At 29.8% G+C, this 18,333-nt stretch overlaps 1 protein-coding gene across 1 annotated transcript; it reads left to right on the top strand.

Annotated features, from left to right (window-relative positions):
- The first annotated feature begins 11,074 nt into the window (after positions 1–11,074).
- Positions 11,075–16,504, top strand: LOC107626659 (putative trehalose-phosphate phosphatase 3). Its single transcript, XM_088505099.1, has 9 exons — positions 11,075–11,185; positions 12,526–12,669; positions 12,823–12,894; positions 13,720–13,845; positions 13,981–14,037; positions 14,187–14,291; positions 14,753–14,830; positions 15,457–15,597; positions 16,209–16,504. Exons 1-9 carry the CDS (start codon positions 11,075–11,077, stop codon positions 16,377–16,379), a joined length of 1,005 nt encoding a protein of 334 aa, XP_088361225.1. The 3' UTR covers positions 16,380–16,504.
- The last annotated feature ends 1,829 nt before the right edge of the window (positions 16,505–18,333 follow it).

The following is an 18,333-nucleotide window of genomic DNA, read 5'->3' as shown; positions in this document are numbered from 1 at the left end:
GTCAGATTAGGACACCCCAGCCAAAGTGTTTTGTCAAAAGCCTTAAGCAATTGTTGTAATTTTTCTTTTCCAACTAGTAATAAAATAGATTGTTCAGCCTGTTGCATTGGAAAGTCCCACCAATTGCCTTTTCCAACCTCACAAACAGTGTATACACAACCTTTACAATTTGTATATACATATATCTGGGGTCCAGCCCCTATGTCTGACAATAATGAAAATAGGTACTTTGTGAATTTCATTGATCCATTCTCAAAGTTCACTTGGTTTTATTTCATTAAGTCTAGAGCTCAACTAAAAATAATTTTTTAATCACTTTCAACGAATGATTGAATTGCAATTAAACACAAAACTAAAAGTGATACAAAGTGACAATGCTGCTGAGTATATGAGTCTGTCTAAGATTTTGCAGGAAAGAGGGATTATACACAGGTTTTCCTGTCCTCATGTACGTCAACAAAACGGCTCAGCCGAAAGGAAACATAGACATGTGGTTGAAATGGGGCTGACCTTACTAGTAGCAGCTTCAATGCCTACAAAATTCTGGGGTGAAGCCTTTGCTACATCAGCAAAACTAATCAATTTACTACCTTACACCTGTGTTGGAAGGACAGTCACCAATGAAAAAACTACTTGGAAAGAAACCAATCTATGAGAACCTCAGCGTATTCGGATGCCTATGCTTTCCCCATCAAAGGCCCTACAACAAGCACAAGCTTGACTTCAGGTCCTCTTCATGTACTTTCATTGGATATGATTCAGTTCGAAAAGGCTACAAATTCCTCACTCAACAAGGGAAAATCATCACAACTCCAAATGTGGTGTTCTTTGAAGAAAGGTTCCCTTTTCAAGAAGCAAGAGAAGCAACCAACACCAGACAAGACTCAGAGACTTCAATTCCAATTTTTCCAACAATTCCTAGACTCAGTGAAATCACAAGGACACTAGCCATTAGCCTCAGAGAAGAAAAAATCACTCAGGACAGCTTCAACTCAACACAGTTCAGATGCAACTCAACAGACTTCAGAAGTAGCAGCTTCAACTCCAACTTTTCCAACAATTCCAAGACTCAGAGAAGAAAACTCACTCAGGACAGCTTCAACTCAACACAGTTCAGATGCAACTCAACAGATTTCAGAAGTAACAGTAGCAAACTTTCCTATAAATGCAAGCTCAGTCCAACGAAATTTAGTAACTCGAAGCCCAATTCAAACAGCACAGCAACAACCCAACCTTCAAGCAAGTACACCTCAACAAAGGCCAGCAACAACATCAGCAACTCCCATCCCAATTCCAATAAATGATATAGAAATTATGTTACCAATTTCAGAGCTAGAAGCTAGTCAAACAGTGTCAAGAAATTTACATCCGATAGTCACTAGAAGCAAAGCAGGAGTATTCAAACCAAGAGCCTTCCAAAAAAGTGTAGAACCAAAGAGTGTACAACAAGCTCTCAGTCTACTCGAATGGAAAGCAGCGATGGATACAGAATATGAAGCACTAATGAGGAACAAAACCTGGGAATTTTTCACTCTCCCTCCTAATAGAGAAGCAATTAGAAGTAGGTGGGTGTTTAGGATCAAGTACAATGCAGATGGGTCATTACAAAAACACAAAGACAGGCTAGTAGCACAGGGGTTTGCACAAAAGCCTGGATTTGACTTCCCTGAGATATACAGTCCAGTGCTAAAACCAACCTCCATCAGGCTAATTCTATCAATGGCCTTGGCAAAATCTTGGGTGATAAGGCAGCTAGATGTGAACAATGCATTCTTGCATGGAGAACTGATAGAAGAAGTGTATATGAAACAGCCTAAAGGGTATGAAACTAGTGATTCATCCCCAGTGTGCAAACTAAACAAGGCCCTCTACGAGTTGAAACAAGCCCCAAGAGAGTGGTATCACAAGCTGACAAATAGACTAAGTACACTAGGCTTTCAAGCAACAAAGTCAGATGTCTCAGTTTTCTTAAGAAATGTTGATGGCACAAAGTCCAACATATTGGTGTATGTGGATGATATAATCAACATAGGTGAGTCAGAGAAGCATGTGAAAGAAGTAATTGAGCAACTGAATGCAAAATTTGCCCTTAAAGACATGGAGAATCTTCATTACTTTCTTGGAATTTAGGTGGAAAAATCAAAGGCTGGTGGTTTGCTCTTATCACAGCAGAAGTACATTGGTGAGGTTCTAAAGAAAGCTGGCATGACCGGATGCACTAGCTATCACACCCCATTGCTGTGAACTATAAAATTCTCAGCTTTTGGTGGTTCACAATTCGCCAATCCTCAGCTATATAGGTTAGTAATTGAAAGCCTATAGTACCTAGTATAGTGACTAGGTCAGAGATCTCATACAGTGTCAACAAAATGGCACAATTCATTCAAGCTCCTTTGGACATTCACTGGCGAATAGTGAAGAGGATCCTGAGATATCTCAGTGGCATAAGACACTATGGACTGCACCTAAAGAATGAAAACTCAATGCAAATCACTGTATATAGTGATTCAGATTGGGCAGGAGACTCGGATGATAGGAAGTCTACAAGCGGATACTGTGTGTTTCTAGGTGAAAATCTGATTTCGTGGGCATCAAAGAAACAAACTACAGTTGCAAGGTCCAGTACAGAAGCAGAATATAGAAGCTTAGTTGATCTGGTTGCAGAGTTACTGTGGATAAAGAACTTAATAGTTGAACTACAGTGTCCCTTAAGGGAAGCACCACTAATGTATTGTAACAATCTGAGTGCAGTACTATTAGCACCAAATCCAATCGTACACTCAAATTTCAAACATTTTGAAATTGACCTTCACTTTGTAAGAGATCATGTAAACAATAAAAATGTTAGAATCGGCCACATTTCAGGAGCAGTCCAAGTAGTTGATATTCAAACAAAGGCAGTTTCCTTAGAGAAGTTCTTACAGTTCAGGTCCAAGCTAAGTATTGTTGGAATGGAGATTAATGAACAACAAGCTTGTCAGAAAACCAGAACTGGTAACATCATCTAAAAGGAGTGCAGAGGCTTACCTTCGTCTGTGTCTTTGCAACAATAACAAAGAGAACTTTCTGAAGAAAAGGAAAGTGGAGATGATGATAGGAGTATTAATATAATTACTGTATTTCTGTTTAAGTGAAGTTAGCTAGAAGTTAGCAATTCAGTTAGAAGCTAGTAATTAATTCAAGTTAGGAGTTAGTTATAAGTCAACACTTCTACACTCTTCTAGATGGACTTTCTCTTTGTAAATATAAAAACCTTACTCACTCACTATATACTTCACTTTACCAATTACACATTCAAAAATGCATTCAAGCAAGTCACATTTCTGTTCCTCTCTCTCTGTTCTTGAAGCTCTGCTTCTTCTCTCACTCTTCTTCTCAAATTTGATCCTCTCCTTCAATACCACAAGTTCTTGATACTTTTCACATGTATCTCTCAAATTTTGATATCATATCATAAACTTATTTCTCCTAATAAATAATATTTAAATTAAAAAAAGAGTTATATAAATAATTACATCTCTTAACAAATTTAAAAAACAAAAACAAAACATACACTGCCCATAAGGTGTAGCTGCTCAAACTTCTCGTGATCTCTATTTTATCTTTTATTTAGAGTGAGTTTTTTAAAAAATGATCAAGATAATACCCAAATGCATTCTTAATGATGAGAGATGTGTTCTAGAGTAGCTAGAGATTAATTAATTAAATTCATATACTCATGTTATTAGTGTTGACTGAATTGAGCTAGTAGCAAGTTTACACATTTAATTTATAGTAGCAATATATCATTTTTGAGGATAGAACACAACATGCCTATAGTAATATTTAGATATAGAATTAATACTTTGTTGATCTCTATAATTTATAATTAGGTTCTTATATTTTTTTTTTTCAATTGAATTTTCAAATTGCTTTTATTGCTTTTAGTTTGAAATTGATTATTTACGAATGTAAAAAGTATTAGAATTAACGAAATGCTTTTTTACAAATTAAAGGTATCAGAATTAAGAACTTAAATTAATTTTTGACACATATTTTTAAAAAGAATATTCAATTAATTTTAGTATTTTTAACATAAAAAAATCTAATTATAAAGTTAAAAATAATGAAAACCCAATTGAAACAAAAAAGAAATATAAAACCTAATTACAAATTTAATAAAATTATAAGAATTAAGTATTAAATTCAATTTTTGTATGTCTGGTTTAAATTTGGCTTAACTTAGTGTCTTCCAATTCTAATGTCACTATATAGTAATAAAAACTAAAAATATATTGATAATTGTTTTAATATTTTAATTTAAAAATTTAATAGATTATATTAATACTTAAAACAAAATAATAAAATATATTTCTAGGATTGAGACACTCGTATATATAAAAAGAAAAATTTGAAAATGAAAAATAGACAATATTTCTAAGTTCTATAGTTGTCAAAGAATATAATAATAAATAAAAGAAACTGCAATACCATAAAGCACTGAATCAAAAGTCATCATGAGGCGATTTTGTTATATATATAGCAACAAATAATTCTCTCATTCTTCTCTATCATTCACTCATTCATTATTTCTTTCTTTTAATTTTCACTCTTGCTTCTCTGCTTTCTTGAAATTCTCTATAATATTCAAGCACAAATTGAATTGGTGGGTTTTTACATACTATTCTTTTCCTTATTGCTGTAAGTTTTTTCACACCTTTGAATTCACTTAATTAATTACCATTTTATATGTCTTTATTAATCATTTTTTCTATGCCACTATATATTAATTCCTGAAAGCTTGACTTCTTTTTTTCCTTTCTAGCTTGTTTCTTTAAAAAATATTTGTGTATAAGTAGTGAATATATAAAAGTATAATATACATAATTTAACATAATTTGCTGATGATTAGGATAATAATGGGTAAAATAAAGTTTAAATTTTACACTAATTCTATCTTTGGATTGAAATTTTTCAAGTTGAATTTGTCTATTTTACAGGTTTTGATCTGATATTATCTGACTACTTGATCTTTAAAATAAAAAAAATGTATTTCCATTGATACCAAATATGATGTAAGAAATGACATATTTTATTACTAATTTAGCAGTATTGAATATTTATACGAAAAACAGACATTTGAGTTTAAATATTTGCTAACTCGTTATATGTATATATATTCAATTGAATATGCACATTAAATAATAAGAATATAAATTGAACAACTAAAGTTAATTCGATATTTAAATTTATTTTTAATCACTGCAGATATTTTTTAAGTCAAACTTTACCTATACTCTACATATCTTGATCTAACGAATTTTATCTGATGACTTAATCTGTAAAATAAAAAATGTATTTTTTACCGACAATATTAAATTTTTATTTCACTCTGATCGAAGTACAAATTAAATAAGTAAATTAATTTTATATTTAAATTTATCTTTATTCACTACAAATATATCAGATTATCAATTTATTGTAAAATGGGTTGGATATTCGTAGATATCTAAAAAGAAAAAGTCGAAAGAAAAAAGTAAACAATATTATTAAGTTCTATGGCTGTCAAAGAATATAATAATAAATAAAAGAAATCGCAATATCATAAAGCACCGAATCAAAAGTCATCATGAGGCAGTTTAATTATATATATATAGTAATAAATAATTCTCTCATTCTTCTCTATCATTCACTCACTCATTATTTCTTTCTTTTAATTTTCACTCTATACCTCTCTGCTATCTTGAAATTCTCTCTAATATTCAAGCATAAACTGAGTTGGTGAGTTTCTACATACTATTCTTTCCCTTATTGTTGTAAGTTTTTTCACACCTTTAAATTCACTTAATTGATTACCATTTTATATTTCTTTATTAATCATTTTTTCTATGCCATTACTAATTTCTGAAAGCTTAAATATGATCTACACTTCTTTTTTCCTCCCTAATTAGCTTGTTTCTTTAAAAAATATTTGTATAAAAGTATAATATACATAATCTAACATAATTTGCTGATGATTAAGATGATAATGGGTAAAATAAAGTTTAAATTTTATACTAATTCTATCTTTGGATTGAAATTTTTCAAGTCGAATTTTGTCTATTTTACAGGTCTTGATCTGATATTATCTAACTACTTGATCTGTAAAATAAAAAAATGTATTTCCACTAATACCAAATATAATGTATGAAATGACACATTTTATTACTATTTTAGCAGTATTAAATATTTATATGAAAAACAGACATTTGTGTTTAAATATTTGCTAACTCGTTATATGTATATATATTCAATTGAATATACACATTAAATAATAAGAATATAAATTGAACAAGTAAAGTTAATTCGATATTTAAATTTGTTTTTAATCACTGCAGATATTTTTTAAGTCAAACTTTACCTACACTGTACATATCTTGATCCAACAAATTTTATCTGATGACTTCATCTGCAAAATAAAAATATATTTTTTACCGACAATATTTAATTTTTTATATTTTATAATATCAAATATGACGTATTATTGGCACGTTAAATTACTAGTTTGGTAGCATTGAATATTTATGACAGAAATTTGAGTTTAAATTTTTACTAACTCATTATGTATATATATTTGATTGGATATACACATTAAATAATAAGAATACAAATTGAACAAGTAAAGTTAATTTTGTAACAGCCCAAACCATCCGTTAGTACGATATTATCCGCTTTGGTACACAAGACCTCACGGTATTGCCTTTGACGATAGGGATGATAGTCGAAGCCCCCCACACTCACTCGTCAAAAAGCATCATGCTAGGGAGAGTGTACTCTGATACCATCTGTAACAGTCCAGACCATCCGTTAGTACGATATTGTCCGCTTTGGCACAAAAGGCCTCACGGTTTTGCCTTTGACGATAGGGATGATAGCCGAAGCCCCCCACACTCACTCGTCAAAACGTGTCATGCTAGGGAGAGGTATCCATACCCTTATAAGGCATGTTTCGTTCCTCTCCCCAACCGATGTGGGACCTTACAATCCACCTCCCTAAGGGAGCCCAGCACCCTCGCTAGCACAGGCACATCAATCAGGACTTTGGCTCTAATACCATCTCTAACAGCCCAGACCACCCGCTAGCACGATATTGTCCGCTTTGGCACACAAGGCCTCACGGTTTTGCCGTTGACGATAGGGATGATAGCTGAAACCCCCTACACTCACTCATCAAAATGCGTCATGCTAGGGAGAGGTATCCACACCCTTATAAGGCATGCTTCGTTCCCCTTCCTAACCGATGTGTGACCTTACAATCCACCCCATAAGGGAGCCCAGCACCCTTGCTGGCACATTGATCCGGGCTCCGGCTCTGATACCATCTGTAACAGCCCAGACCACCCGCTAGCACGATATTGTCCGCTTTTGCATACAAGGCCTCACGTCCACCCCCTAAGGGAGCCCAGTGCCCTCGCTGGCACATCGATTCGGGCTCCGGCTCTAATACCATCTGTAACAGCCCAGACCATTCGCTAGCACGATATTGTCCGCTTTGGCACACAAGGCCTCACGGTTTTGCCTTTAACGATAGGGATGATAGCCGAAACCCCCCCCCCACACTCACTCGTCAAAATGCGTCATGCTAGGGAGAGGTATCCACACCCTTATAAGGCATACTTCGTTCCCCTCCCCAACCGATGTGGAACCTTACAATATGAGTGTGGGGGGCTTCGGCTATCATCCCTATCGTCAAAGGCAAAAACCGTGAGGCCTTGTGTGCCAAAACGGACAATATCGTGCTAGCGGGTGGTCTGGACTGTTACAGATGGTATCAGAGCCGGAGCCCGAATCGATGTACCAGCGAGGGCACTAGGCTCCCTTAAGGGGTGGATTGTAAGGTCCCACATCGATTGTGGAGGGGAACGAAGCATGCCTTATAAGGGTATGGATACCTCTCCCTAACATGGCAGCTATGGTAAATTGCATATCATTTTGAAACCCCGAATGTTTCTGATACATATCATTTCTCTCATTCTTCTCTATCATTCACTCATCACTCATTATTTCTTTCTTTTAATTTTCACTCTATGTCTCTTTGCTTTCTTAGAATTCTCTCTAATATTCAAGCATAAACTGAGTTGGTGGATTTCTACATACTATTCTTTCCCTTATTGCTGTAAGTTTTTCTACACCTTTAAATTCACTTAATTGATTACCATTTTATGTTTTTTTATTAATCATTTTTTCTATGCCATTATTAATTCCTGAAAGCTTAAATATGCTCTACACTTCTTTTTTCCTTCCTAGCTAGCTTGTTTCTTTTAAAAATATTTGTGTATAAGTAGTGAATATATATTAAAGTATAATATACATAATCTAACATAATTTACCGATGATTAGGATAATAATAGGTAAGACAGAATTTAAGTTTTATATAAATTCTATTTTTGGATTTAAAATTTTTAAGTCAAATTTTGTCTATATTTTACATGTTTTAATCTGATTTTATCTGACGACTTAATCTGTAAAATAAGAAAATGTATTTTCACCGATAATATTTAATTTTTTTATATTTTATAATATCAAATATGATGTATTATTGACACATTGAATTACTAATTTGGTAGTATTGAACATTTATACAAAAAACAAAAATTTGAGTTTAAATATTTATTAACTCATTATATGTATATATATTCGATTGAAATATATACATTAAATAATAAGAATACAAATTAAACAAGTAAAGTTAATTCGATATTTAAATTTGTCTTTACTCACTGCAGATATTTTTTAAGTCAAATTTTACCTACATTTTGTATATTTTTATCCAACCTTATTTGATGACTTGATCTGTAAAATAAAAAATATATTTTCACTGATAATATTTAAATTTTTTATATTTTATAATATCAAATATTATGTATTATTGACACATTGAATTATTAATTTAGTAGTATTGAATATTTATGTAAAAAATAAAAATTTAAATTTAAATATTTACTAACTCATTATATGTATATATATTCTGTTAAATATATACATTAAATAATAAGAATACAAATTAAACAAGTAAAATTAATTTAATATTTAAATTTATCCTTACTCATTACATATCAGATAGTTGTAAAATTGAATTTTTATTTCACTCTAATCGAAGTACAAATTAAATAAGTAAATTAATTCGATATCTAAATTTATCTTTACTCACTACAGATATATCAAATTATCAATTTGCTGTAAAATCGGATTTTTATTTTACTCTAACCGCATTAAAATGGTTTGGATATTCGTAGATATATATAGATAGTGTTTCCAACCCTACTAATAACACTACAAGATACGTGGAGGATAGCGGTGGTAAATTGCCTGCGATTTCTTCATTTGCTGCAATTTTTCAAAATAGTTGCGATTGACATCCAATTTCTTCATTGTGACGCAGAATCAACTTAAATTAGTGTCGATTCTATGAAGTCTGCCGCTAATCCCAACCTAATATAGTGATTTCACCCTAAATCAGTTCAGTACCCAAAATCAGAAAGAAGAGGAACCTGCGACAGAAGAGTGAAAGTGCAAGAACCCTCTGTGCTCAAACACACCGTGTGCCGCTGTGCGTCACTGTAGAGTCGCGTGGCTACCGACCCAACCGCTTCTCACCGTTGTCGACCGTTCCTTCTACTTTACGGTGCGTAATGATGGGTATGTAGTAGAGAGGTGACCAAAGTATCAATAATTAATCTCCTTTCATGGCGTATGTTCTAACTTTTTCATGACATCCCAATTTCTAATATACAAATACTTTTTATCTTAATCAACCAATCCAGGTTTCTTAATAATTGCTCATTAAAAAGTTCATTTTTTTTATGTTTTCAATAAAAAAATTCATTTATAATTTTAATAATACGTGCGTTTAAAGCACAGAATAGGTAAATCTTTAATTAAAAAAATAGTTTTCTAACAAAATCGAACTAATAATGTTCAAACTTTAACATATATATATGAGTGGATTAGGTTATTGTCTTTCTCATTTTCAAATTAAATATGAATGAAAATAATTTTTTTTTTCTAAACATGCATGTTTATTGTGGGAAGAGATGCTTTTATATTTCCCTAGAGGTCACTCCCTCCTCCAAAAACATTGTTTAGAAAATTATATTCAAATTGATCAAGAAATTAAATTAAATCAATAATGACAAATAAATGGTTCTAGAAATGAATGTAATTCATGCATGATTGATACTCTATAATATTTCCAATGCCATTAGTAAATGCAATAATTGACTTAGACCCAACTAAAAAAAGCAATTCTCTCTCACACACACACATAGTACTTTTATCATTATTACATATGTAATTAGAAAATTTTCTCTCTATTAATTAATGCATTGATCTACATCTATACTACTAGTCACATTATTCATTCTCATTTTTCCATATATCTTGTGATACCCTAAAGAAGCTTTATCATACATACATTTATTCCTTTATCACAATGAATATTATTGTATCCACAAAAATTAAAGAACATTGGTTTATTAATTAATTTGTTTTTGTTCATTGAGAAATTTCTTATTAGTTCATGTGGAAACCAATTCAGAATGTGACTTGATCAAGTTATATCAGATAGGTTTTTTTTTTTTCATGAGTTAATTTTTCTAAATTTTAAATCTTAAATCCTAAATTCTAACCCTAACTAAATTACTCAAACTATAAAAAACTAAAAAATAATTTTATAATAAAAAATAACTAATATTAATTAATTAAAAATTGTTCCCTAAACTTTTTTTTTTATTTCTTCTAATAAATGGATAAGGGTGTCACATGGTTTCACTTTCTTTAGATTTCATGAACAATTTGAGCAATAAATGAAGTAGTCAACTTCAACATTTATGAAGCCTTAAACCATGCTTTTGAAAGCAATAGCCTTGTGAACTTTTTGCATTCTTCTTTTAACTGTCAACCAACTAACACAAACTATATATAAATCTATATATATACCTGACCGGTCTTGTTTTAAGAAAGATATATGTTGGTTAAATACATATTGTTATATATTTTATTAATTTTTCACAAACATACATTTGGGTGCAGGTAGAAGAAGAAATCAATTAACTTGATGGGATACTTTCCACAATCATCATCACTTTCGGACATGAAATCAATCTTTGTTGAAAACTCGGATGAGAATAATGAAGAATCCGCTGTTTGTTCTTATGAATCTTGGCTAGTAAGCTCAAAACTTACCCTTCAATATATAAACTTCTCTCAATATATAAAAATTTTCTTAATACTTTTGATGCATATGTGTTTATATTACAGAGAAATTTGAAAGTTTACCTAAATTAATTAGTTAGTTTATTAGGTAAATTAAACTTATAAAATCTCATACTGTTTTAAACTTAAAAGTTTGATTATTTTTATAAGTATAAGATAACTTTTATCGTTTAAATTAGTTTTTAAGATAAATTAAATCTACTTAATTTTTAAAAGGAAAAGTCTACGGGGCCAGCAACTTTGTTAAATTCTGGCCAGCATGTAACCAGCAAAGAAAAGTGAGTCATTGGATGAAATTTCACACCAATCTCACACCATTAAAACCATCATTGATGGCTATTTGATGGCTACAAATCACAAAAGTTGCTGGCCCCTAGCATTCCTCTTTTTAAAAAATCTAAAATTTGACTTCAAAACTCATAAAGGTTTTGTTTTATTTACTTGTGGACTCAATTTGGAAACTTCTTAAAATGGTAAACTTGTAAGAATTTTATGAGTTGATTAGCTTGAGAGTTTGGTAACCCATTTGCTTTTATATATATATATATATAACAAAAGCAGTAAATAGCGGTGATTTTTTTATTGTTGCAAAACGTATAGCAACGGTTGATTGACCGTTGAAACATATGATACCGGTAAACCTTTAGCGGCAGTTTTCTATGACCATTGAAATAACTACTGCTAAATTGTTTTTAGCAGCGAAAATATTTTGCGGCGGTTATGACTTCTACTATTGAACAGAATTTATTCTAGGCCTTATCTTGCAGCAGTTAGTTAACCACCGCTAAATATGCCGTAAAGAATAGTAGTTTTGCAGCTTTTTACAGTAACCGCCGCTAAAAATAATGTTTCGTATTTCATTTATATAGCTTATTTGAATTTTTATTTTATATCACAATCACCAATTAAAAAATCTTTTAACCTGAAACTATTACGTATTGATTTAACTGATTATGTTTTCAATTATAATAAAACAACATAATTAAAACACAACACAATGTTAGAATAAACCAAATTATATATATAAATGCCAAAATAAAATAGTAGATAGTAATTTGTCCTTAAAGTGCACTGTTCATCAAGCAAACAAAAAAAAAGGTTGTTACAATGATTTGTATTAGATATAAGCTTATCATTGCATATATATTATAAAATCTTATATCGTAAAGGTTTCACCATCATTCCTAACTTGAAAAACAAAAATCAAAATCGTGAGTGGGTTAGGCCGTTACATATATTATTACTCATATAAATCATGAATCTAAAGTGGTAGGCCTTGATGTATGTTGAAAGGAAAATCATCCTAATGCATTGGAAAACTTTGAAGAAATATTGAGCATTGCTAATAAAGGGAAAGAGATTGTTTTGTTTTTGGATTATGATGGAACACTATCACCAATTGTGGAAGATCCTGATCAAGCTCATATAAGTGATGCCGTAAGTATTATACATTAATTAATTTTTCAGTGTATATAACATAGTTTAATAATCAAATAACTTATTTCTTTTTACATTTGCCAAAAATACTTAGATATATATGTAATCATATTTACTAAATTTTTCAACAAAATAATGAATTATATGTTGCAGATGCGCACCGCCGTACGTGAAGTTGCTTTTCATTTTCCGACGGCCATTATCAGCGGAAGACAGAGAAATAAGGTAGTAATTAACATTTGTAATGAACTAATGATTGTGTCAACTTGGTTTTAAAAAATTAATTTTGATCAAAATTAGATTGGTATTTGAATAGAAAAATAACTTTTAACAAAAAAAGGGAGACAATCTAATTAATTAATTAGTTTATTATTATTATTATTATTATTATTATTATTATTATTATTATTATTATTATTATTATTATTTGCTAAGGTTAAAGTATCTAAATAAATCCCACTTTACTTGCCTTATCCAACTCTTTAATTTTTTGGGTTTAATTATTATGTTTGTCTTTATAATTTACTAAATTTATAATTAAATTATTTTTATATTTTTTATTAATTAGGTTTGTATATTATTTTTTATTTTGTAATTAAATTTTTTCGTGTCAAAAATATTAAAATTAATGGAATATTCTTTCCAAAAGATATATGGTCAAATATTTAATTAGGTTGTTAATTATGAGTATCTTTAATTTATGAAAAATATTTTATTAACTCTAATATTTTTTTATAAGAACTTAATTATAAAATAAAAAATAGTGTAGAAATTCAATTAAAAAAATTATAAGGACTAATTATAAATTTGATAAAATAATAAAGACTAGTAAAATAATTAATTTTTTTCTCTAATTGAAAAATGGATAATAGTTTAATTTGCATGGAAAGTTTTCTTAATTAGAGAAAAAAAATTTCTTACATGTAATTTTATTTTACTTTTTATGACACACTTATTCATCTTAACTTCTTAAGTACTAACAATATAATGTCTAATATATATACTAATTAATTTCATTAATTTGTTGATGACATCATCATCATCATCTAGGTATATGAATTTGTAAAGTTAAGGAATGTGTATTATGCTGGAAGTCATGGCATGGATATATCCACTCCATTAGGCTCTTCAAATAATCAAAATCAGAAGCATCAAACAAAGGTTATTGATGAAAATGTATGTTTACACTTTACAGAAACTCATTTTTTTTTTATTTTCCAACATACTTTTTTTTTTTGTCATTCATATATCTCAATATCTCATAATATATATTATATATATAATATAATGTATTTATACGTTAATTTGTAGGGTAATCAGTTTGTTAACTTCCTTCCAGCAAAAGAATATTTGTCAACTATCCAAGAGGTATATATATAAAGACCCACACTGAATAGATCATTCTTTTTCTTCATCAATTTTTATAATAATTATTATTAATTTATTAATTATATATATATCGTCATCTTCTACTTATCAAAGTTTTTTATTTTTTAATTTTTTTTTCTATTTAGCAGATAATTGAGGTTCTAAGGAAAAATATTGCAACAATAAAAGATTCTACTATTGAAGATAATTTGTACTGTATTAGTGTACACTACCGACGTGTCAAGAGGGAAGAGGTATTAATAATAATCCTAATTTCATATTAAACAAAAATGTTTAATAAATAATAGTAAATCAATCTAAAATAATTTAAAATTATTTTATTTTGTATTTAGTTATCTTATTTTATATTTTTTAATCAGTATTGCAATCATTTAATAATATTAGATATAATAAATATATAATTATAGATATTATATGTATAAAATTATAAATATTAAATTAAACAAGATAATTTTAGGTTATTATCTCTTGAACATTACTGAAATTAAATATCACCATGTTATGATAATTATTATCAGTCATTATATATATCATGCTTAATTGTATAGATTGACGAATGTTGTGTTAATGACTTAAACTCTTCAAGAATGATTATATATTAATTAAGATTCACACCATATATAGTGATAAATAGAATTATTCCAAAATACATAACCTTCCAATTTATTATAATTATTAGTTCTCAAACTTATAGGATGTTGGTGTCCTCAAAGAGATTGTGGAGTCCATTATGAAAGCTTACCCAGATTTTCAAATATCAGGAGGAAGAAAGGTAATTATTAATTAAAATAAAAGTTTCTTAGTCTTGTATATAGCCATGTTATGTAGGAATTAGTTTCGGAATGTTTTTAATATATGAAAAAAAATATTTCTACATAAATTTCATTTAATTATGTATTATCACAAACCATTAATAGTATTTGACTATCCTTGAAATTGTTAAAGTTCATGGGACCATTAGGAACGAAAGAAAATAATAGAAAGAAAGTGAAAATAAAAACATAAATTTATTAATAAAAATAAAAGACATAGAATAATAGAAGCATATGCCTTTTTATATATAGAGAGCAAATAGATGTCACAAAAAAAATACAGAGCAAATAGAATAATATTTGAGGAATGTGATAAAAATATGCTAACAAAGTAGTAAATAATCCTAACTAATGTTATCTTGATATTTTCTAAATAATAATATTTTAATTATTGAAAATATACCATATATTACACTGATATATATCAAAATTAATTTTCTGATTATATGATATTACAATTTTTTATTGACACATACATTAGAGAGCTACGCTATTGATTATTCTTTTTTCTTTTTTAATTTCTTAGACTTAATCTTATTAAGTTGAATAATTAACATAAAATTAAAAGATTGATATGTTTGATCAGGTTATGGAGATACGGCCAAAGATAAATTGGGATAAAGGTCGTGCACTATTGTATTTGTTAGATACTCTTGGCTTTGACAACTTTAACCATGTTCTTCCAATTTACATAGGGGATGACAAAACAGATGAAGATGCTTTTAAGGTATACATACATATAAAAATACATAATTAAGTATAGATACATACATGTATGTTTGTTTAGGGAATGTTAAAGAGATATGATAGAAATTTCTTTAGGGAATGTATATAGGTGCAAATTATTGCCATTCCTAAATGGAAAAGTATATGGAATCAATTCCAAATCAGCTAAGAATAGAACAACTTAATTAATTATAAATATAGTAATTAGTTTTATTTATTTATGATTTAAAATATTAGTTATTAAATATTTCACCACATTCAAATTAGGAGGAGATACGTTCAGTATTATTGCAACGTGAATCACGGAAACTAATTCAATTAGCTTCCGTCTCTTCACTCTCCTTCCCTCTCCAAATGCTTAAAATATGATAAATTAAAAAACAGATTTAGAATCATCTAATTTATAAAGTAAAGAAACATTCTAATGCCTAGCATAAATACCATCCACGTAGAGATTTTAGATTCACTCAGAGACATTTGGCTGGTTTTTTTATGAAATCATCTTGGTTTCCTAGCATTATTGTTCCTAAATATGTTACCGTGCATTAACATTATTATTATTATTTGAAAAATTAATGTATCTACTAATGATTGTTGTTTGCATGCATGCAGGTTATAGTTGAGAAAGGGGAAGGTTTTCCAATAATAGTTTCTTCGGTTGCTAAAGAGACCATGGCTTCTTTTTCTCTGCGTGACCCTTCTCATGTTATGACCTTCTTGATACGTTTAGCAAAATGGAAAAGGAACTACTCATCATTCATCACCAAAACCAAACAAAGTTGAGATAAGAGTAGAGGGAGTATTATATTAGTTATTTAAGAAGAAGGAGAGATCTTTGATGGTCAAATGTTATAGTGGCTAAAAATGATTTAATTAATTTATAAACATATGACATGTGAAGAGTTGTTTGTAGATTGGTAGTGGGTTTGATCATATTATATGTTAGGGATGATGTAAAGTAGAAAATGAGTTGACCAAAATGATGTATATATTATGTGAGCTTTTTATGTGAAAAAAAATTCTATTAATATTTTTTGAGTAGATAACACTAAAAATGGAAAATTCATTACAACGTTGGATCAATAAAAATTCTTTAATTATTAATCTATTATTTATTATTTATTATATATTATTAATTTTATAAAATCAAAATGTATAATATCATATTTTTTAATTATAATTAAAATTAAAACATAGTTATATTATATATAGTTAAATTACACAATTAGTCCTATACTTTTAGTGAAATTGTAAATTGGTCCCTACACTTTAAAAGTTTGTAATTAGATTCCCAAAGAGAATTAAAATTTGTAATTTGGTCCTCCGTTCAAAAAGTATTTAATTTAATAGAATATGTTCATTATATTCTCTATTTTAAACATGTGAGCTGCACATATTTGACAATAGGGACCAATTTATAATTTTAGTAAAAATATGGGACCAACCGTGTAATTTAACTATTTGAAAATGACCAAAAATTTTCTAGGCTATCTGAACCCACCTCGTCCCTCCCTAGCTCTCTCGCTCTCACTTTCTCACTTTCTAAAATGGCACCCCAACTCCAGCGCTCTCTGTCTCTTACCTTGGCTCACCATCGCTGTGTCTCTCGCCTCCGTCACTGCACTGGATCCACTGATAAATTGAGTTGCTATTTTTATGTTGATTTGTTGCTTTTTTCTCTTAGACATTGAATTGTTTGCTTTAAGCATGTTTGGGTTTAGAATTGTTCTCTTTCATTTATCGGTGTTCAGTATTGGGATTGGAAGAGAAGAAAAAGTCGCCGGATGAGAGAGGCGAGATGGAGGAAGAAGGCGAGACCTGACTCGTAAACACAAATGCGGTGGATCCGGCGCGGCGACAATTATTAAAATATTTTATTAATAATTGTACAATTGTCGGTAAAAACCTTTTTAAAGACATATATAATTATCGCAAAAATACAAGTTAAATAAATAATAACACCAAATATTTAATTATCGTAAAAATATAAGTTAAATAAGATATATATATATATATATATATATATATATATATATATATATATATATATATATTGATTATTATGTTATTGTCAAAATTTGTTACTAAAAATGATTTCTGTTGTGGTGAAACATATTTAACTAAACATAGTATATGTATGTCTATATTAATATTAGAGTAAAGTGACAATTAATTAGGCCTTAAAGATTTTGATTTTGGACGAATTAGTCTTTGAAAAAAATAAATATCAATTTGGTTCTCTAAGATAATAAATAGGGATGTCAACGGGATAGAGAGGGGGCAGGGGATGCCTTCCTGCTCCCCATCCCCACCCTCAAATTTGCTTCCCGTCCCGTCCCTATTTTTCGTTGCGGAGGAATATTGCTCCCCATTCTCATTTTTCATAGGGCCCCATTCCCCGCGGGGACCCTATTCCCCATCTATCTGATAGTTTTAACTAATTATTAATTTTCATATGAATAGAGCTGCAAGTATCCTTCCTATACAAAAACAACAAGATTTTATACAAAAAGTCTAAATGACACGATGGTAACTTCTTTCAAAATGACGCGGTGAGAGGACTCAACAACGAGCCAGAGGACAAAGCAGTGGACGAGGTGGGAGATGCGACAACAAAGAGGAGAATGGACACGACAGCAGAGTTACGAAAAGGGACGCCGCAAATAGAAAGCACGACGCGGTGAGGGTAATGGCATGGTGAGGTGTGACGATGCGGTGAAAAGGGAGAGTGGCGAGG

The sequence above is a fragment of the Arachis ipaensis genome, chromosome B2, assembly GCF_059453495.1.
Source record: "Arachis ipaensis isolate K30076 ecotype BB chromosome B2, ASM5945349v1, whole genome shotgun sequence".
Classification (NCBI taxonomy): domain Eukaryota; kingdom Viridiplantae; phylum Streptophyta; class Magnoliopsida; order Fabales; family Fabaceae; genus Arachis; species Arachis ipaensis.
The sequence above is the reverse complement of the archived record's forward strand: the minus strand, read 5'-3'. Positions and strand labels throughout refer to the sequence as shown.